General features: G+C 41.1%; 2 protein-coding genes across 2 annotated transcripts in view; one reads left to right on the top strand and one right to left on the bottom strand.

Moving 5' to 3' along the window:
* Positions 1-23,649, bottom strand: part of LOC115256083 (DNA ligase 4-like) — a 260,381-nt gene that overhangs the window by 36,285 nt on the left and 200,447 nt on the right. The window lies entirely within an intron of this gene.
* The window catches only part of LOC109414104 (uncharacterized), a 49,076-nt gene continuing 32,311 nt past the window's right edge, over positions 6,885-23,649 (top strand). Inside the window, exon 1 of the mRNA XM_062846497.1 lies at positions 6,885-7,196. Coding sequence (XP_062702481.1) covers positions 6,934-7,196 — 263 coding nt within the window. The 5' untranslated portion in view covers positions 6,885-6,933. The remainder of the gene's footprint in view (positions 7,197-23,649) is intronic.

The raw sequence follows: 23,649 nt of genomic DNA, 5'->3' as shown, positions 1-23,649 counted from the left end.
CTTAATCAAGAAATATCTGTATCATTGAAAAGATAAATGATAGAAAAATACTTCGAAACATTATCTTAATAAGTTAAATTTAACTTTTTTTTGTTAACACTAAGATGCTCGTTTTCCGAAAAATACGGGACATTTTCACCTTTTTCCACAATACGACGGGACAATCCTAAAAGGTCATAAAAGTGGTACTGTCCCGTTGAATACGGGACGTATGGTCAGCCTATCCTGGATGCATATACACCACAGCTCAGGCAACAGCAGAAGTACTGGCAGGCCCTAGAACAAGCAGGAATATAGAAACTTTTTGAGAAGGAAATATCGATTGCGACAGTTTGGCTTCGTCGAATAGGAACTGGCAAATGCTGAGCGGCAGCAGCAGCGAAACAAGTATGGTCCCGAGGGAAAAAGGACGAGGATCATACTCCCCCGATTACGAAAAAGATACGAATGGAGGAGGAATTTGTAAGAATATTTTTATTTTATTTGCATGAACCGTTTGCTCACATTTTATGATCTTCCCAGAACGCCACTGAGGATGATTTCACAAGGATTTAAGCTTTTGGAGCCGATTTTTTTCGCCGCTGTTGACGCAACCTCGCTGGTGTCGAACACGTTTGTTATGCTCGGTTTCATCGCCGGGGTCATATATGACCCTCCGGCTCCAAAGGGTTAAATGTCGCACCTGGTCCCAGCGGTCTTAACAGCTCTATCATCAATCGTCGCAGTTCGATTTCGACGGCAGCGTCAGGCGTATAACTATTGGGGAAGTTTCCGGAATGCTTTCTCCTTGTGGACGCCTTCCACAACCCCACAGTAGCAGTAAGCGTTAAATCGTCCCCCGCTGCGTACAAGTTTAATTGAGTCACGGACTTAGACTGTCCCAAAAAAATCGATGTTCGAAAAGTCAAGGTGCTCAACCCCTAAATGAAAGATATGCATATTTGAAGCAATTTTGTAGAACATTTCGATTTTCTAAAAAATAATTTAGAGGTTCCGCTAGGGCAATTTTTGAAAAATGGCCTTTTTTCATGAAAAGTCTCAAAAAATCATTTTTTCGTAATATTTTTTTCAACTTCTGAATTTTTTCAATGTTTTAGTATTTTTCTATGGACCTCTAGGTATTCTTCAAAGGGATAAGTTTTTGAAATTTTGTATTTATATTGACGGCAGAACCGTTTTTATGTTGATAAAAAGACCAGTTTTTGAGAATTTTTCATCTAAATTTGAGAAAAAAAAATACATGCACGATTTTTATTTTCAATTTTGAATGTTTTATCTGATAGTACTATTTGTATGCGTCATTTCTCTAAAAAAAAGATTTAAAATATCTTGTCTAGAAGCAGAGATGTTAGGATTTTAGTAAATGGACAATATTTCAAATTTTTGCGAAACTGCATATTTGAAATATTGTAAGGTTTTTGTGACACTCCAATGTACGTATATTAAAAGAAGTTAAAAAAAAAACAGCTTTCCTTGTTGTATGGTCAAGCTAGTTTAAACATGGATCTTTTATTCTGGACTGGTTGGCAGTAGATTCATGAAGAGCTTTTATCTGAATAACTACAAATATGACGGGTATCGTGGTTACTGGTAGCAACGCATTTAGTTCGAGATTACGTCGTGGATTTCCCGACTACTGCGCCCATTTTTTCTGAAATAGGAACGACTATTCCATGCAGAGATTATATAACATTGATAAAATCGATAAAAAAACATAGTTAAGTCATGATTTTTACTAAAGACTTGAACTTGAAATGTAATGGACAATTTGGTACGAAACTTGGCAACGGGGGTGCATAGTTAATCGGACAAACTTCGATTGTCATTCAAAATTTACAACTTTGAGATGGTTTAACTCCTTTGATGAATTAAACACAAATTTTGATACGAAACCGACACGATGAGATAATATGTATAAGAAATACAAAACATTTCTGATCGCATGTGTGGGATTAAGTGCAAAACTGATCGAACAGCAACACACGTGTAAATCAAAAGACTGCCGTTGTCCGATCACTTTGACACATTTTGGTTGCCCTATCGTGCCTAAGCTTGTGATCAGACACGATTTGTATTTCATATATGCAAAATTCAGCATATTTGCAATTTCGTGTCAAAATATTAGCCCAATTCATCAAAGAAATAAACGTTAAGCAATCATAAGATCGCGTATTTCATCGAAAGCCTATTATTGTTTTTTTTAAATCAGTCCTGACTTATCTTAGTTGTTTTTAATTGATTTCATCATTATTATGTTATCTCTGCATGGAATGGTTTTTGCTACTTCAGAAAAGGAGTGTAATTGTCGAGGAATTGTCGATTGTTGTAGTTATTCAGATAAAAGCTCTTCATGAATATACTACCAATCACCCCAGAATAAAAGATCCATGTTTAAACTAGCTTGACCATTCAATAAGGAAAGCCGTATTTTTAAGCCTTACTTCTTTTAATATACGTACTAACATTGGAGTGTCACAAAGACCTTACAATATTTCAAATATACAGTTTCGCAAAAATTTGAAATATTGTCCATTTACTAAAATCCTAATATCTCTGCTTCTAGACAAGATATTTTAAATCTTTTTTTAGAGAAATGACGCATACAAATAGTACTATCAGATAGAACTTTCAAAATTGAAAATAAAAAATCGTGCATGTATTTTTTTCTCAAATTTAGATGAAAAATCCTCAAAAAATAGTCCTTCTATCAGCACAAAAACGGTTGAGACTCACTGGGACTTACAAACTGCTCAATCGACCCAGTGGCTAAACCAAGACTCCCGGATAACTAGCTCAGTAGCATGAGACCCCTAGAGCTGGGTCTACAGGGTCGGCATGCTACTGGGTTATTCGGAGGGGCTACGCGGAACAACGGGTGCAGAAACTATGGTATTTCTTTGGGCTATGACAGAATGTGTGTGTGTAAGGAGATATAAAGGCAAATTTATTGAAAGTTACTAGGTTGGTTCTAATTAATTGGTTTATTTGGGCTATGGCGGATTGTGGTTGATGAAAATCGTTGGGTACGTACCGGTGTGCTGGCGAGCGCTCGCTGACGGCTGCTGACGGCAATGGCGGATGACGGTGTCGGTCCTTATGGTCCGGTAGGTTTCAGAATGGCGGATCTTGGAGTTTGGCTAGCTTAGTGGAATGACGAATCCACGGATTTTAGGCCACTTCCGTGCCCTAGACTTGGCTACGGCGTCTTCCTTCTTTGGCACGATCGACGGGCCACGGACGAGACCGTATTGGCCACGCCGAGAAGGGTCCTCTTTGGTGATTAGGGCTATTAGCCCGAGGAGCTCTCTCACGGTCGGTGAGTGTGACCAGAGAGCCTGGTCTTTTACTGTTAGGCGTAGACCGGTGAACCGATCTAGGCCGAATCGTGTGGACTGTGAGGGGCGATTCCGTGACAGTACCAAAATGGTAGTTCAAAAGGTCCTGTTGGAATGATCCGGAATAAAGGCACTGGTATCACAGAGACCATTTAATGTGGCATACCTGAATGAACTTAGGCTGGACTCAAGCACTATACTCGTTCACTGAACTTCTTACAAAAAGCCACTTTTAAATAAAACTCACTTGTGTCTCACACGAACGCCGAATTGAAAGTGATCATGGCGACCAGCTCAAGTCTTAAAATGCCCTCCAGTCCATGCCTTCCCATTGTTCCTTAATCGTTACTCCATGTTTCCTATCCTTGGTAGCAGCACCACCCATTATGCTACCGGTTTGCCTACTTTTACTGCCACAGTTGATTTTCGCCCGCCACCCATTTTTGCCATAGTTTATTCAAATTACATTTAACATTTAGTTTACAACATATTTCTACTACCTAATACAGTTTACAATTTTAGTCTAACTCTAACCAATTCTATTTATTCCAAAGACTTAACAAACAAACACTATAGTTTCCTCAACAATACGCAGAAATTAAAAATAATATTGGGATAATTGTAACTGAACGGTTACACGGTTCTGCCGTCAATATAAATACAATATTTCAAAAACTTATCACCTTCAAGAATGCCTAGAGGTCCATAGAAAAATACAAAAATATTGAAAAAATTCAGAAGCTGAAAAATATTACGAAAAAATGATTTTTTTGAGACTTTTCATGAAAAAAGGCCATTTTTCAAAAATCGCCCTAGTGGAACCTCTAAATGATTTTTTAGAAAATCGAAATGTTCTACAAAAATGCTTCAAATATGCATATCTTTCATTTAAGGGTTGAGCACCTTGACTTTTCAAACATCGATTTTTTTGGGACAGCCTAGTCACGGTACATTTCGGTGTTTTCAGTGGACGAAAGTCTACGATTCATACAAATTTCGAAAATTTTGTATGAACGAAAGTCTACGAGGGAGGATCTGAAATTGCGAAAATTGAGTCTACGTAGTTTATGGACAGCGCCTGTGCAGCATAATTGTCGCATGTTCTATGGGAATCCCTATTAACATGGGACAACTATGCCGCACACGGAAGTGGTTAATTAGTAATACAACGATAACTTGAACGAGAGCGCGTCGGTGAGTATCGTGCGATACCCATATTCTGAACGGCTAAGAGAATCTCACAATAAAAGAACAAAAAAAAATCCTCCAAGTATCATAAAATTCCAGAGAAAACGGCAGAACTTTATCAAAGATTTGTGTTACTGAACTTTTTCTACTTTCCAGAGCTCCTACAGCGGTTATTCAAGGAATCCCTCTACAAATTATTTTTGAAATTACATAAAAAATAAGCATTTTTTCAATTCTTCCAAACAAATTAATCCTCCAGATATCCAGAGTTTTCACTAAGAACTTCTCACAAAAAAAAAATTCTTCAAGCAATTCTTTCAAGAAACCCATCAGAAATTTATGGATGCTCCCCATCGTCTAAAATTACTATGTTTAAGATTTTCCTTGAGATTGAAGAAAAGTGTCAATTATCGTTGCTTATATCGCAGACTGCATCCCAAATTGGACTATCACACTTTTTTTTTGGTACGCCTGAAAAGTGTGTTAAAAGTGCACATTTGCCTCGGATCGTCTCGACGTCTTCGGTGCACTTATTCCTCCATTTACAAGGAATAAGTGTACCGAAGACCTCAACTCGATCCGTCGTGAACCTGCGCTGCAATCACACTTTGAAGGTGTGTGCACACTATTGTGTCAGTTCAATTTGGGGTGCAGTCAGCAATACAACTTTTCTATTTATCATATTTTTGTTTCTTATAACTTTCTTGAATAGGTAGGTCCTTAAATGCAGAGCATATCATATAGAGCATATACGATATACCTACTAAATTTGTCAAAAACTTCTCTAACTCTGATCAGGAACGACTCTTTCAAATCTATGTTTTTCCACTAGTATAGTCTCTAGTAGATTACAATTTAAACGTATCATCACTACGATTCATTTTGATTGTTTTTTTTTTCTCGATGGCAAGATGTCCAAGACTGGTTTATATTCGTTACATCGGTATTTATCAGGAACTGGTTCAATAGCCTTTGACAGCATATTTCGCAGATTCTCCTGATGCTTCTGCACTTTCAAATGAAAGTTTAAAAAAAACGAATTTTCATCAAGAGGGGATTGTATAACCGTCGTCAAGCGTTGAAAATTCTCGGTGAACAACAAGAATTCCCGAGGATTCCCCGACTTCTCCCTGGTGGTTTCAAATTTCCGAGTTTTCCCTCTACCTACCCTACACTAAGTCGCTGGGCAGCTGTACCTAATAGCAGTTTGCTTGCCAATTCTCCGTTTTTCAACGAGAGGACGATGTATGGTTGGGCGTCAACCTATATCAGTCGCCGGGTTGATCGGCAAAAAGCTCTGAGAGTTCCGGTTTCCATAAGGCCGTTGTCGTCCCTGTCGAATACATATCATCCAACATCAGTCTGGATGGCCATCGGACACCTCACTCCCGTATACGGCCAAACGAGTATTTGGAGGCTCTGAACCAACGTTCTGGCCTGTTGACCGAAGCTTGACTGCGGCAGCCGTAAGGTACCCGGACTTGCTCAGGCCCGGAAGCGCTTCAGCATGAACCGCAGCATCCGAATGTCTAGTCCCTGAGCACCGTGTTGTCCAAAGAGTGCCACCGGAAGTTCCAGATCCTCTATGAAGAAGCCACTCTGTACCGACCGAGCTTCAAATTCCAACCATATTTTACAGATGAAGAGTTTCCAAATAGGTTCGCTCGGTAGATGATATCATGCGGCAGGTCGGTTCTGAACGAATCGCTCCCGTGCCACAGGTCAACTGGCAGGACGGAAATCAGGCGGCGGAATTGAGAAAAAAAAAAAAAATGACAAAATTTGAGAATCTTTGGTACACTCTATGAAAAGTTACAGCATGTTGAATTTTTTTGTGAGAGAAAAAAAAGTTGCCTTTCCCAAACATTTTGGCCACCCCCTGTACTTGCTAAATGTAGCTTGTCAGAAGGGAAACATTGCCCAGACTGCACTGCATGCTTAGAAAACCATATTTCCATATAATACATGTGATGCACAATAAATTTTGCGCCCTTCTACAACATCTATGAGAAATGCAATTTTACTGAACCGCAACCGGTGTGCAGTGCATTGGCGGAGAAGAGTGCCAAAACTGCTATCACAAACGCACTTGGTGGCCATCCCCCGATATGCTCGCCTATCATTAAGTTCCAATCAGTGCAGCAGCAGTAGTGGGAAATAGGGTTACCCAGTTATTGGGTCCGTCCGATGACAACAGTAATCACGCACCTACGCTTTGGACCCCGTCTCAGCCGGCTGGCCAAGAGGCAAAGTGTGCAGTCAGATGCATCCATTCGAATGACACGTACCATTTCTCCCTATGAATGATGGTCAATATAAAACTGCCTAGATTGGCATATGGCGCGTTCAGTTTACCTTGAAACCGGTGGTGATCATGAACGATTGCTGATCGGTGCTGCGTCCCGTCAAGATGAGACAAAATCGGTGGATTGTGGTGGTTTTCCTGTTCCCGCTCGGTGATGTAGTGTTCGGTGGTTCGGTTTGGAAGAGTTCCTTCCGGCAGTTGGCATGGGAAGCGAAGGATTTGTTAAAAGTGTGTTCGGCGAAGAACGACTCTCGGTGGGAGTGTTTGAGGGACGAAAGCCTGGCAGCGGTAGATGAGTTAGCTAGCCGGGAAAGGATACCGCTGGTGGGTGGTATCAGTTTGGTTCGCGTAACAAGTGATTATGGAAAGTGAGTGACATGTGGGGGATACAACAGTGACTCCAGTTGAATATTCGTGCATTCAAACAGTTGTGAGTTCATCAAACCGGAAATTCTTTGTCGTACTAGGTCGTACTCAATCCCGAATTCACTGTTCGGTACTTTTTTGACGAAAATGGAACAGCAGAATCATTTCGGTAGTTTCGGTAATCGATTTTACTGAGGCTCAGTACTCCAACTGTCAAAAGCGTGAGCAAAAGGTAAACAACCCATTTTTGCTGTGTTCAGCTGTTCTATTTTCGTCAAAAATTTACCGTACTCGGTATTCAAAATTAAGTGTGTAGAATAGGGGAGCATTTGTAAACGACGTAGAATCCACCCCTTCTCTTTCGCAGCATTATTTCCCATACGTCATACATGGTTCGTAGCAAAATCAAAGACTTCCTCCACACATACTACGTGGGTGCGCTGGATAGAGGACCAGATCCGCTGTAGAGTGCACTATGTTTGACGAGTAGAATAACAGTCACCGATTTTCACCAGGAAAATCCCTCAGAAATTCCTCCTGGGATTCCTTCAGGTATTCCGTAGGATTTTTTTCAAGGATTGCTTTAACAGGTTCGTGCATGTATTGACGATTGCATGAATTTATAGACTCTAGTGCAGTTTCATTTTTGTGAGATATAACTTGCACACTCACTAATATCAGTAGGCGTATGCTGCAAAAAGTTGACATTCAACCATCAGGAGTGAGATGCGTCGCTGGCATACCCGGATTACATTTTTTTTTCTTGGAATTAAATGTATTGGGAAGGTGTGAACATCAATGATAACTGAGAACTGTCCTTGCCTTTGATAGGCAATCCGTCCTATGCCAGCTCAAGCAGCACACCTCGAAACGTTAGTTGTTCATTGTACTAAACGTGAGCTGTCCCGTAGATTTGTTTTAAGCACTCCCTGCGCTTGGATTTTTTCCCGTGTTGAATTTGCCTGCCTTATCCATTACACCCATAATGCCCCTACTGCATCGAAGAGCCTTTTAATTGACTGCTTACTAACTCAACTGACCATTCCTACCGACTAACCAAAACCCCAACCTACAACCTTCAATCCAAACGCAGATTGGTACCAGCTCACGCAAAAACCTCGGAATATGTTTACTGTAATATCTGTAATATTTTATGAATTGTCACCTGCTAAAAATCCAAAAATAAAATGTAAAACTAGTTTTTGCTGGCTGGTTTATAAGGTTTCTACTTAGAATTCTGGGGTTCCCTCAGCTTACTCGCAAAATTCGACATTTGGGCGACGCGCGGTCCTTTGCCAGCTCTGCAGGCAAGTTTTATCATTTTTCGCTCAGTTCTGTCCGTTCGGTCACAAAACCAAAACAATGAGAAACAAATGTGTTGTGTTGGTTACCGTGAGGTAGCGCAGGTGATTAGTGAGGTGTGCAAATAAGCACTGTGCAAAAAATATTTGCACAGTAGTCTAATTAAATATAAAAAACTCAATATTCTTTCATGAATTTTTTAATACGTTTCTGGAAAAAAGTTTCTCCAGGAATGTTATCAGATTTTTATGCAAGGCTTTTTTTTTGGGATTTTCCAGGAATTCTTCTACAAATCTCTCAAGAAAGTTTTCTAGGAATTTTCTTAAGAGTTTCTCTGGAGATCCCTCCAAATATATCTTCAGAAGATGCAATTCCAGAAGAAATTTGTTTACAGGTATTCAGAGACTCTTTCAGATATTCAACACATAAGACTGCAAGCCAGAAAGAAATTACCGCTGTAACTCTTTCAGTCGAAAAAAAAATCAAAAAGAATCCTTCCCGAAATTAATCTAAGCTTTTCCTTTAGAAATTCAGATTTTTTTTTCCAGAAATCCATTGTTGGTGTTTCTCCAGAGGTTCTTTCAGCTATTACTCTATATATTCAGGGATCTTCTCAGGCATTTATTATGAAATTCTTCATGGCAATTCATGCAGAAACTGCATAAAAGACTCTATTCCTAGATTTTTTAAAGAAAAATTTCAAGATGTTTTTATGTGAAAGTCAAAAATTCCTAAAAAAAACTCATTTTTCAAAGATTAATTTAATGGTTCTCAAAATAATTCCTACTATTTTTTTTTATTTGTGCAAGATTTCCATTAGAAATGTATTCAGATGTTTACTGATTCCTTCAGAAATTAGTTTAGCAGTTCCTTTAAGAATCCGTTTCCACTCCTGCAGGGATTTTTGCAGACATGTTTAAGAGATTCCTTAAAAAACTACTTAAAAAATTTCTTCAGAAATTCATCTAAAAATATCTCAAGCAATATCTGCAGCAGGAATTTCTCAAAAAAATCCCAGCAGAAATTTCAGCAAGATTTTTTTCAAGAAATTGAGGAACGCTAGAAAAATTTCCGGTAAAATCTCTAGATGATTTTCATGTAAATGTTTAGAAGAATGAAAAAAACTTTATGGGAGATATTTTGAAAAAAAAAATCGCTTGCTGATATGGTTTTGAAGGTTTTCCTGAAAGAATTTCTAAAGAAATTCGAGCAGGATTCTTTGAAGAAATAGCAGAAAAATACTTGAATTAATCCCAGATGGCTGTGGGAATCCCGTGGTGTAATTTCTGTTGAAATCCTTTAAAAAAACTCTTGGAGGATTTTCTGAAAGCAAAGTAAAAATGCAAGAATTTCTGGGCACTTTCTTGAAATAATTTCCAATTGAATCCCTTAAGAAATTCTGGAAATGCTTAGGGGCTGTCCATAAACCACGTGGTCATTTTTTTGGGACTTTTCACCCCACCCCCCCCCCCCCCCCCCGCGTGGTCATTAGCCCATACAAAATTTTTTATTTGTCCATACAAAATTATCCTTGGCCGAACCCCCCCCCCCCCCCCCCTAATGACCACGTGGTTTATGGACAACCCCTTATATGGATTTCTGAATGAATCTGTGGAGGACTTTCTGGAGAAACTACAGGACGAATTTATGAAAAAATCTTGGAAATAGTTTCTGGAGCAATCCCAGCAGAAAATTCTGAAAATCCCTGGACAAACTTTCGCTGGATTTTCTAAATGAATCCCTAGAAGTATTTCTAAACTAATTTCTGGTGGAGTTTCAAAAGAAACCCATGGAAATCTACCCGTGGAATTCTTGGAGAAATTATTAATAGACCACTTGCAGAAGAATCCACTGGAGGACTTTCTGAATAAACCTGGATAGACTTTAAGACCGAGCTCCTAGGGTAATTTCTGAAGAATTCATAGAGAAAGTTTAGAAAGTGTCCATAGAAGATTTCTTAAAAGAATTCTGGAACAAATTTCTAAAGAAATTCTTGTTTTTGTGTTTCAATAATTGACGGGTGTCGTGTGCAGTGACCAGTCGGCCCAACGACTATTCGGCCTAAACCTTCGGCCAGATGACCTTCGGTCGAATGACCTAACATCCCATTGTATACTAAGCTGAACAGCAGGCATTGCCTCAGTGTTAGTGTGGCTCAAGCTTGTATGGTAAAAATTACACCTCAAAAAGTACGTCTTTTTTGTACTATATGACGCCACGATGCTTTGCTCAAAATTTCAGCTCAATCCGTTAGCATGTGAGCGTTGCCATAACTGGTACACTATGGCGAAATAGGGTGCAAGGAGGCCGAAAAGTTAAGGATAATGATTAATTTCTACCATAATTTGAGAAATTTGTGAAGTTTGAATGATTGCAATGATCTTTTGTGATCGTGATCTGTTGTTCACGATTTTTTTTCTTGTTGATTTGTATCTTTAAAGGTTGAAAATCTACTATGGCGAATTTGAGGTACTATAGCCATAACTGGTACACTGAGCCTAAATATATTAGTAAAATCCTCTCCAAGTTTGTGTGTTTAGTTTTATTTTTGTTTGATTGATACTAATTTATCATAGAAGCAAAGCCCATATCAAATTAAATAAGAAAAGGAACGAATATCATTCAGTTATCGTCTTCCAAATAAGCTGTGAAAATCATTTTTATTTTAGATGGTCATCATTCATATTGTTTTGATTTTGATGGACGCAGAATCAAATGAAAAATCATCCTATTCTTGTCTGAAAATAGGCATGGGGCTCGTATGAGGCAAAAATCATTCGATTCATGGCGGGGGTTTTCGCTCAGTGTAGGCTGACAGAGGACCCCTTCCAACCGCGGGCTCGGATCCAACTCAGTAGACCGACGCCACGACAGCAACGCTACCAGGACTTTCTCTCCGCGGTCACTTAATCGCTATAAGGGTCGATTTTGACCGCAAACCCGAACCTTTGGACCATCTCTTGTACCGCATCCAAACTAGCCATTCTCCGAGTCTACGAGCCACCTCCTCTGTCGCTTCAAAACGATGTGGGGGATAGCCGTTGAAACGGCATTTCAGCCAAACTATCCCTACACATCCTCTGAACAAGATTGCCTGGAGCTGTGTTCTTCCCGCATGTGGCAAGCATGCGGTCAGGCATTGTGCGAAAACGCGGGCACACGATCAAAACTTTTTCCGCTGTTTCCTCTAAACCTGCACAAACAGGGCATTCGGAAGAACCCGCGTGCCCGAAACGGTGTAGATACTGTCGGAAGCAACCAAGGACCTGTGTCAGGTGGAATGTTACTTCCCCATGGCGCCTGTTAATCTAACTGTCTACCCTCGAAATCAATCGATGGGTCCACCTTCCTTCGACATGACATGACAGTCCTGCGTATGCCTCTTGTGAAGCGCATTTCGAATCACTCCATGTCATCCCTGATAAGGCTGCCGATAGGCACCATACCAGTGATGGTGCAGAGTGCGTCGTGTAGCACGGTACGGTACGCTCTCGCAATCCTCAGGTTGTAAGTACTTTCCAGCTTACCAAGGTAGTTTTCGGTTCTTAGCGCAGTGCCCCACGCCGGTCCGCCATTCCTTAGTATGGATGTAGCGACACTAGCCAGAAGCTTGCGCTTACTGGTGTACACCGCCGCAGAGCTATTGGACATCATTCGGGACAGTTCCACAATAGCTGTGGAGGATCTTTTACAGGCGTAATCAACGTGGCTACCGAAGGTAAGCTTATCGTCGATCATCACTCCCAAATGGTTTACGGAGCACTTCGATGTGATAGTGCAATCGCCTACACTGATCATCGCTTGCTGCTCTGACTTCCGGTTGTTGACAACCATCACCTCAGTCTTGTGGTGAGCCGATTCTAGTTTCCTGGACCTCATCCACGCCTCCACAACCCCGATCGAGTGGGTGGTAGTCAACTCCACTTATTCGATCGACTCACCGTTGACTTCGAGCGTAATGTCTCCACTCTCACCGGGAACTCTAACCTCAACACCTTGTCGTACATGACATTCCATAACACCGGACCCAGAATGGAACCTGGCGGGACTGCTAAGGTTATGTGAAAGCACTTCCGACCCACCTCCGTGTCGTAGACCAGTAATCAATTCTGGAAGTATCTTCCGAGAATCTTGTACAGGTAGCCGGATATTCCCAGAAGCAGGAGCGCATGGGCAATAGCTGGCCAACTGGTGCTATTAAACACGTTCCTTATATCCAGAGTCACTACTGCACGGTAGCGAATCCCCCTTTTCTAACGCTCGAGTGCTTTCCCGCCGCACTGGCTATTCGAGATACAATTTACACCCTCGGTGTGTCTCAACATTCTATTGAGGATGATCTTTTCGAGTACCTTTCCCACATATTGGTCCATACGCCGACGGGTCTCCAGGTGGTTTCTCCGCCTTTGGCAATAGAACCAGGCTCTGCCTCTTCTATACTTCTCCCTCGTCCAAGCAGATCTGAACATCTCGGGAGCCTCTGTAATGACTACTTTTAAGGCCAGGTTCGGAACTCCGTCCAGATCTGGGGCCGTACCTATGCTAGGAGACTTGGCTATTCCCGCAAGTTCCACATCAGTGACCCTCTACTTTGTTACCGGATATTCTGTTGCCCTTGAAATTCTAAAAGGATATTATAATTTGGTACTCACCGGCGGCTCTTCCTATGCTGTGGGTCGTACCTGAAATAAAGCCCTTCCTTCTCTAACTGACTGATAACTGTTCGATTACCTTTTTAAGCAATTATCATTTTATTATCGTCCCCCTTTTTCCCCCCTCACATCAAATAATTCTTCGTGCACATGCTGTCCGTTGGGGCCACCCGCGTCACTGGAGCGTTTCACTACGAGGCCTCGCTACCTTCGATTCCGCTGCACCGAACCCATTCTTCAGACACTTCCAAACACTCGTCGAGGTCTCCGTACGGCGATCCGCGAGGGGACTCGCGGCAGTCCAGTAAACCGTCACAGTTCACCAACATACATTAGACAGCGCGATATTGGTTCGCGTTATATCACCATTGCACTAAGGGCCAGAATCGCAATCTAGCGGAACAAAATTAATTACTCCAAAACGAAGCATTTCCGACACATGGTATCTTCGACAAAGTTGCTTGACATCAGCAGGGGCATCTATTGATAAGAACGTAGTATTTCGCAAATCGTCCGCATAGGTGGCGCCACCATCTAACTTCTTTGTTTTACGTTCTAGAGACTTGGCGTCTTCGGCAAAGTTGTTCATTTTGGCAAAATAAACAACTCTTTCTCAGACGTCAAAATTCCACAGCCTACTGTTTTCGAGTTATTTTAAAAATAAAATACATTCAATGAAAAACCAGTTTTTTAAGCTTATTTTGACATTTTTACTAGAAACCATGCGAGTTTAAATTTTTTCCCAATGCAAATATGTCAAACCAAACACATTCTATGGAAATATATTCAATATTATTATTAAAAATTTGAAATTAAAATACAAATTCGAAAAAACAGTGTGATTTTCTAGCCTTAATATCTCACAAAGCGCAAAAAATCGCAACTTCAAATTTTCAGCAAATACGAAGCAATACTAGGTGAACAAACTGTCAAAAATTTGGAGAGGTATTTTTTGGTGTTTTTGAGATAATAGCTTTTTAGTAATACCATACATATAAGTAGTGCCAGCGTGCAACTTTTTACTGTTACACATTAGAGAGTTTATGTCTTTGAGAAAGTTGTTCATTTTGACTAAATAAACAACTGTTTCTTAGATGTCAAAATTCCACGGCCTACTGTTTTCGAGTTATTGTATATAAACTAGATTTTATTGATAAAATTTGTCAATAAAACACATTTTGATGCAATAATATGAACTATTTTTTATTGTTTTAATTTTTACGATACATAGTAGGTCATGAAAATGTCAGTATACTATTGTCAGCATGGCTCAACGTAACTTTTATTTTTTTGCATGTCATTTTCCAAATGTTTTAAGCTTAACCTTTTTTGTCAATCATTTTAAATTTTAGAGCGCGAAATATCTTGCTGAGAGCTCGTGGATTTATTCCTGGATGGAAAGGACGTTGATCAATCTCTAGAGATTGTGAAGCTGGTGCTCCACGACACTGACATTTTCATGACTTACTATGTATCGTAAAATCAAAAACAATAAAAAATAGATGCATCAAAATGTGTTTTATTGACAAATTTTATCAATAAAATCTAGTTAATACACAATAACTCGAAAACAGTACGCCGTGGAATTTTGACGTCCAAGAAACAGTTGTTTATTTAGTCAAAATGAACAACTTTCTCAAAGACATAAACTCTCTAATGTGTAACAGTAAAAAGTTGCACGCTGGCACTACTTATATTTATGGTGCTACTAAAAAGCTATTATCTCAAAAACACCAAAAAATACCTCTCCAAATTTTTGACAGTATGTTCACCTAGTATTGCTTCGTATTTGCTGAAAATTTGAAGTTGCGATTTTTTGCGCTTTGTGAGATATTAAGGCTTGAAATTCACACTGTTTTTTCGAATTTGTATTTTAATTTCAAATTTTTAATAATAATATTGAATATATTTCCATAGAATGTGTTTGGTTTGACATATTTGCATTGGGGAAAAATTTAAACTCGCATGGTTTCTAGTAAAAATGTCAAAATAAGCTTAAAAAACTGGGTTTTCATTGAATGTATTTTATTTTTAAAATAACTCGAAAACAGTAGGCTGTGGAAATTTGACGTCTGAGAAAGAGTTGTTTATTTTGCCAAAATGAACAACTTTGCCGAAGACGCCAAGTCTCTAGAACGTAAAACAAAGAAGTTAGATGGTGGCGCCACCTATGCGGACGATTTGCGAACTACTACGTTCTTATCAATAGATGCCCCTGCTGATGTCAAGCAACTTTGTCGAAGATACCATGTGTCGGAAATGCTTCGTTTTGGAGTAATTAATTTTGTTCCGCTAGATTGCGATTCTGGCCCTTAGTGCATTGGTCATTGCACGTGCCTACCAGTGTAGGTTGTCATAATCCTCCCGTGTACACTGTTCCGCCGTGCCCACCCCGAGACAGTTTGGAACCCCGCACTACGTCAGTACTTCACCCCCTACAATGGCCGGTCGTTCCGCCGGGCCCACCCCGAGACACTTTGGAACAACGCTTCGATTGTTCCCGAAATTTCTGTGCTATTCGAACACTGGGGCAACCTGGCTACCGACTACAACTCGGACTAGGTACTGTGGGGATTGTCACTCGCGAAAACTTTGGCCAGCTCGTGATTACGTCGATCGAACAACGGCCCGTCGTTCCGCCGGGCCCACCCCGAGACAATTTGGAACAACGCTCGATTGTTCCCGAAACTTTTGGCCGTCACACTGACCGTCTTCTTGGGCACGTGGCTACCGACTACACTTCTGATTCCTGGTGGTTACCGGTCGAACCGGCTGTCTTTTGACGGTCTTTGTGCGGGAATAGTACTTTATCAACGGGGTTGCTACTAAGCACGCGGTCGAAGGGAATCACTTGTTCTTATTAGCACTGGGTTTTATATTCTTTTTGGAATTCTATTTCCCGGCGCGCGAGTATTGGACGTGTTGCTCGCTTGAAAGTACACACGGGACTGTCTGGGTTCGGCTGCCGTGTTTGGTGCAGACTCCAGAGATATCTTTTCTCTGTGATCCTCTCCATCTGATGATCTCTGCTCGGGAACCTTAAGCTAGGGAGTGTGTGCAGTGGAGTATTGGTTTTTGCTGCTACCACAAGCGTGGCTCTGGGTGAGTGTGTGTCACCCTTTCGGGGACCACTCGTTCTACCGCAATGCATTGGGTCTTTGCCTCTTTTCGCTTTTTTTAGTTTTGTTGTATTAAACCAATACTCTACTGTACACAATCCTCTGTATTAGTTCCCTTGGTCACGTCAAACACTTGAAAGTGGACCGTGCGACCATTCAGTGATATGATACCAGTATCAACTCCCCCCCACTACGATTAAAATTTGAGCAATCAAATCTTTGATTACTCAAATTTTTCTGAAGAAGGTTGTTTATACTAATATCCTATCACTCTACTTAGAAGTAATTTCGTTTATTTACATGTAACATTTATTTATTCATTCGAGTATGTATAATATTTTTGTTATTGAGATTCATATTGATATATTATTGTTTATTATTTGCATATATTTTGGATTATAAGTTATTTTATACACCTCTACCTAACCTTAACCCACATCAATGATTAATCTAACTACTAACATGTTCATATTACAATATCCCAATCGATCTCAGGAATTTCATAATTAGAAAATACCTACAAATTTGTTAACTCCCTTTCAGGAGGTTAACGCGTTTGGTAGGGGTTAGTCACAATCTGGTATTGAATTATTTACAACTACAAATCGAATGGGTTAACACATTGCAGTCCTAGAGAGCTCTTCAATTTGACAGTCCAACGGATTTAAAAGACAAGTCCGAACCAATTCAACCAAAAATTCTGAATGAACTACTTTCACTGATGCATCGATGACTTAAAATTCACACTCATTCATCTCGTTTGCCAGGGCCCTTGGCTATTTTCACACTCGCACACACACTCACCATTGAATACATTCATACCAGACCACCTAACTCATTATTTTCACCCGAAATTAATGATTAGCCGGAATTGAACTCTGTATGGTCTGTCTAATTACCCCGAAATCATCATGATGGATTTCTAGAAATGAGACCATTTTTTTTTCTATTCAATGTTTATTATATAAACGTTGAGAGAATTGACTACGATCAGATCTGATGTTGAACAATTGGTTAGAAAGATAATTTCATTAATCCGTGGACCTTAACTTAGAAATGCCTCTCGTTTTACGGTTTAATGTGGCACGCGGGCCACCAACCAATATTTTTCCCTTTCGTATCCTCCAATTCGTAAGACGAGTTTCCGCGTTTCCCGACGATTTTGCATGGAACGTAGAGAGGGCCATATTTGGCGTTATATCGTTCACCTGCGTTCGAAACTTTGAAATTTTTACGGAAAACTAACTGACCGATTTGGAAATTTACCGGGGATTTTCTAACCCGAAGATTGTAGTTGTGGGATGATTTCAAGTAAGCCTTTTCAAGGTTTTTCGAAACAAAATCTAGTGTTTGTTTTGTAATATGTTTCGTCCTCTTGACATAATTCGATAGGCTTTCCTCTGCTCCTTGCGGCTCTTTTTTGAAATCTTCTCCCGATAAATTTATTTCATGTCCGTGTAACACAAAAAATGGGGTACATCCAGTCCCCGAATGGACAGTGTTATTTAAAACAAACTGGATTTCCGGCACTCTCGAATCCCAAACTCGTTGGTCCTCGCGTACATATGTGCGTATGCACGCATTGATTGTCCTGTGGACCCTTTCAACCGGGTTAGATTGACTGTGATGGCGAGTAGTTAGGAAATGTTTGATTTGGAAGTCATCTAAAAGTGACTTGAAATGTTTCGAGGTAAAACTGGCACCATTGTCAGTAATGACGATTTGGGGAGCTGAATTTCTCCAGAACCACTCTTCTTTCAGTATCCTGCAGACCTCATTGACGTCGATTCGTTTTAGGGGGTACAACTGGACCCACTTACTGAAGACGTCCAAAATCACTAGTAAGTGTTGGTTTCTGCGTTTACTCAGTGTAATTGGTCCTATGAAATCCATAGATATTATTTGCCACGGTCTATTGGCAATCCGCTGTTCTCCCATTTTGGGAACAGTCGGAACTGCCGAACCTTTGCATTCCTTGCCAGTACTGCATCTTTGAATGTACTGTTTTACCTCTTGTGCCATTTTGGGCCAGTAAAATCGCAGTTTGATCTTAGCAAGAGTTTTCTCAAACCCCATATGTAGGGCTTGGTCATGCTCTTGTTTTAAAATGTCTTTCTTTTTTTCTGGCGGTGGAACCTGCTTCCACTCGAACCGGTTGTCTCCTGGTATCGATGGAGTAGACACAAATTTCCAGATTTGACCGTCCTCGATCCTAAAATCGGGATACTTGTCCGGATTTTTCAAGATGTTTTCCCGTAGCTTTACATACCACGTTGAGTCAGTAGCGGAGCATACCAGTGAGATGCTTCTTGAAAGAGCATCCGGTACGATATTAAGTTTCCCCTTTCTATGGATTATGGTAACGTCCTGCTCCTGGAGCGCCAAGCTCCACCTACTTAATCGGGAGGAGGTTTTCCATTTTGTTTTCATAATGTAGGTGAGCGCTGACGAGTCGGTTACCAGAGTATAATGACTCCCCTCTAAATACCCACGAAAATGCTCAATAGCCAAGATCGCGGCTAAGGCTTCTTTTTCCGTGGCGTGGTATCTTTGCTGCGTCGACGATAATTTTTGAGAAAAATATCCAATTACCCGTTCGGCTTCATCTTGGACCTGAGTTAGGATACCTGCCACCGCAAGATCGCTGGCGTCCGTTTGTAAGGTAAATTCCTTACCAAAGTCAGGGTTTCCAAGAATAGGAGCTGAAATCATCAACTGTTTCAGTAGAATGAAGGCCTTATTAGCTTCATCTGTCCAGCGAATTTTCCGAGGTTTTCCTTTTAACAGGTCCGAAATGGGAGCCGTAATACCGCTGAAATCCGCAATGAATCTCCTGTAATAATTTGTCATTCCGAGAAACCGTCGGACTTGTCGTACGGTTCTCGGAGTTTCGAAATTCACAATCGCTGATATCCGATCGGGATTTGGCCGGATTCCATCAGGAGTTATTACATGTCCTAGAAAAGGTAATTCTTTTCTACAGAACTGCGATTTATCAAGGTTCACTGTAAGATTGGCATTACTTAGCCGTTTAGCTACTTCTGCCAAATCTTCCATGTGTTCCTCGAAAGTATTACTCAGGATGATAATATCATCCAGGTAAATAAATATCCTGGGCTCTAACTCGCCATTTCCTAGAATATTGTCAATCAATCGAGATAAGGTTGCGGGACTGTTGGAAAGCCCAAATGGCAACCTCGTATATTGAAATAGCCCTTTTCCCGGAATGGCAAAGGCCGTATATTTTCGGGATTTCTTGTGTAACGGGATCTGTAGATACGCTTCTTTCAGATCAATAGTGCTAATAAATTTAGCACTTTCTAACCGACTCAAAATTCGTCCGATGTGTGCTTGTGGGTACAAGTCTCTGACGGTCCTTTCGTTCAAGCGACGTGCGTCTAAGCATAAACGAATTGCTCCGCTTGGCTTCTTTACTGGAATCACGTTCAGGCACCAGTCCGATTGAGCCGGCTCAATAACTCCTGACCTGAGTAAACGATCTACCTCTTCGAACAATCCTTTCTGAACATGTGGAGACACGGGGTAAGGCTTGAGATAAACTGGCTTTGCTTTTGCAAACTCCTCCTTAATCTTTATAACATGTTCGGTCAAAGGTGTGGTTTCTAATCTGTCTCCTTTTTGAACTTTGAAAAGTTTTTGAACCTCGGCTAACCATTCTAACTGATCCTTTCTTAATATCTCTAATTCCGTTCTCACCGCGTATTTTTCCTCCTCAACGCCTAAATCTGCCTTTACTGAATTAACTTTGGTTTCTTCCGGGTTTACTGCCAGACGGTTGGATCTGTTTTCCCTGGGTTTCATTTCTTGACCGGAAGGAAGCCTCAGACTTATTCCGAAAGCTTGGAAAAAGGTCATGCCACAAATACCAGAACTTTGTAGGTGTATTGCCCAGTAAGTTTCAACGAATTCAGTTCGTCCCATGTAGGAAAACGGCAGACTACAGACTCCTGCACTTTCTAATAATGTCCCATCAGCCATTCTTAGGATCAAATTGGCTGGGGACAATTTTAATTTTAGGCTTTTAATAAGATTTTCATCATACCGCAGGACAGTAACTTCACTCCCACTGTCTAACAAGCAGGTTATGTTCAGCCCCATTACATTTATTTCAATAAATGCTCTACTATCACCCGGAATGTCCGCTGTTTTCAGAACTTGGCTATCTGTGTCTTCATAATCAGATTCTTTGGCTTCTGAGATACCGACTTTCAAAAGAACTTCCTCTAACGTCTTCTCCCACTTCTCAACCTCCTCCTCCGTTGGTAAAGTAGAATAACGGACAGCCCTTAGGCTGCCCTGTTCACGTTTTTTGAACAGAATCTACAGTCCTTCGTTTGTTCGCCCTCGAGCCCACACTTCCAACAATATCGTCTACGCCTACTTTCACACTCTTTTGCGATGTGACCTGTTTCTCGACAATTGAAGCACACACCTCTATCTGGTGGTTTATACCGATCAACATATTCCTGACTCTTTTTTTGTGACACCGACGCGTAACGATCTTTGCTGTTTTGGGGATTTGCTTGAAGCGTTTTATGAACGTGTTCTTTTGAATGTCGTTCGATCACTGGCGGGACTACCGAATTTCCCCTCTCCAGATTTCGTGGTTTGGGCTGACTATCCTGAGAATGCTGTGCCCTCTCATCAGACGAAACCGTATTGATTGGATTTGTTTGCCAGAGAATTGGTGTTAGAGAATCTAGTTTGTTACCCCACATTTCCAATTCTCTGCGAGAATTGATTTGCACTAGCATCAGGGATTTCCTAAAATCTGGGCGCACATTCCTACACACTGTAGCAATGAGTTCCTCATCTGAAAAGGGGTCAGCAAGTCCGCGACTTTTCCTGAGGATGTCTGAGTAGAAAGCTTTGAAACTTTCATTTCTTTGCTGTCTACGGCTGTAAATCTGCATTCGGATCGCATAGTCCAAATCCGGATGTTGAAATTCTTGCCTTAATCCCGTAATGACTTCGGTCCACGAGCCGAAGCTGTAGGAATTTCTCATGAACCACTCTTTAGCAAGCCCAGTAAACAAGTGGTAAGCAGACCTTAGCAACTCTTGTTCTGTTGTTTGTTCGGCCATCACATGATGGTGAACCTCCCACAAAAAATCATTGAGTTGCATTCCTTGATCGTCTCCTGCATACCGAATTTTCCAGCTAGAAACTGGTAGCTTTTTTACAAAATACGTTGGACTCGCTGCGAGTCTGGGATCCGAGAATGACCTGGTTTCCGGATAATCCGGGGCCCCGAGTGCGTTTTCATGTGTGATTGGATTCTGCCCCCGCGAACGGATTCTATCTGAGTCTCTAGCGACTGGCCTTTGTGGCCAATTACTAGGCATGAACGGATTTCTCCGTTCATTAGCTGCATTGGCTACGGACTCTGTATTCTGAACAAATGGATTTTGCTTTATTCTGGGTTTATCCCGAGTCTCAATGAACTCCCTGATCTGAGGCTCCTGAATGAATGTGGGAGCTACGCGAGGTTTTGCCTGAGATTGTTTTGGTACCGTCCCTGTTTTTACTACCCGTTCATCAATGTTCTGTTCTAGGAATGGATTCGTTTCGTTGTTGCCGGCTCCCGACGGATTCGATTCGCGACGATCAGTAAACTGTTTGTGTTGTAACCGGAATTCCGTTCTCAACTCTTGAAGCCTTTTAATCGCATTCTCGATATCTACGTCTGTTATTTCCGTTTCCTCATCTTCGCGAGCGTGTTTTCTCTGTCCGGAATTGGATAGAGGCGAATTTACCGGCCTTCGCTTCTGTCCTATCAAATCTTCCTGAAATGTCGATTGTGCCAATTTCCCTGCTGGTGAAAATGATACATCCTCCTCCGCATCATTTTCTCCACCTGATGCCTGTGAATCGAGTATGTTTGACATTAGAACCGAATACTGGTTCACCAGTGCCGAAATTCGTGCGTTCTCGGCGGGCGTTATCATCGTCGTATTGTTCAAATTAATTAGCCTGTACCCGAGATGTATTAACCTGAACGCGAGAGGTTCGGGCATGCTACGATTTGTCCGAATATTGTGCGAGTGTTCGTTCAATTTTGCCTCGCACACCTCAATTTCATCCCCGACATTGCTTTTCAAATACCGAACCCGAAAGATTTCGTTTTGCCTCTCCGCTAATAACGCTTTCATTAAAGTTCTGCGCTTTTTCGACGACGACATACTGTCAATGTTTTCTATTGATCTAATCACAAGTTCATATTCTAATTCATCTGATTCTAAATACTCCGCGACCATGGTCCAGTAGATACGTTTAAAATGTTCAATATCCATCTTAAGTATCAGAAAAAAGTAATAATCAAAAGAAAATAGAAAGAAAATCCAAGATAATTCCGTATAGCTAAGAAACTCAAGATCAAAACAAACCTAAAAATCCACCACCTTGATAATTTTTTAATACTAATACACTAAGCCTACTATGTACACAGTTACACAGTTACATCAGAGAGAATGGTTTCTCTCTTCTCTTGTGAAAATAAGCAAGATAGTTAGTATGATAGTATTCAAAATCGTTCCGCACTCAGACTTACAAACTTTCAAATTTTATCCATCTTTCCCAATCAATGAGAAGATCATCCGATCCAGAACAATACTATGGTTTTCAAGGTCAGATATTATAAAGAGCTATTGTTAATAAACCACGTTGGATCGCCAATTGTTACCGGATATTCTGTTGCCCTTGAAATTCTAAAAGGATATTATAATTTGGTACTCACCGGCGGCTCTTCCTATGCTGTGGGTCGTACCTGAAATAAAGCCCTTCCTTCTCTAACTGACTGATAACTGTTCGATTACCTTTTTAAGCAATTATCATTTTATTATCGTCCCCCTTTTTCCCCCCTCACATCAAATAATTCTTCGTGCACATGCTGTCCGTTGGGGCCACCCGCGTCACTGGAGCGTTTCACTACGAGGCCTCGCTACCTTCGATTCCGCTGCACCGAACCCATTCTTCAGACACTTCCAAACACTCGTCGAGGTCTCCGTACGGCGATCCGCGAGGGGACTCGCGGCAGTCCAGTAAACCGTCACAGTTCACCAACATACATTAGACAGCGCGATATTGGTTCGCGTTATATCACCATTGGTCATTGCACGTGCCTACCAGTGTAGGTTGTCATAATCCTCCCGTGTACACTGTTCCGCCGTGCCCACCCCGAGACAGTTTGGAACCCCGCACTACGTCAGTACTTCACCCCCTACAATGGCCGGTCGTTCCGCCGGGCCCACCCCGAGACACTTTGGAACAACGCTTCGATTGTTCCCGAAATTTCTGTGCTATTCGAACACTGGGGCAACCTGGCTACCGACTACAACTCGGACTAGGTACTGTGGGGATTG

Source organism: Aedes albopictus, chromosome 1, assembly GCF_035046485.1.
Source record: "Aedes albopictus strain Foshan chromosome 1, AalbF5, whole genome shotgun sequence".
Taxonomy (NCBI): domain Eukaryota; kingdom Metazoa; phylum Arthropoda; class Insecta; order Diptera; family Culicidae; genus Aedes; species Aedes albopictus.
This window is presented reverse-complemented; position numbering and strand designations above follow the sequence as displayed.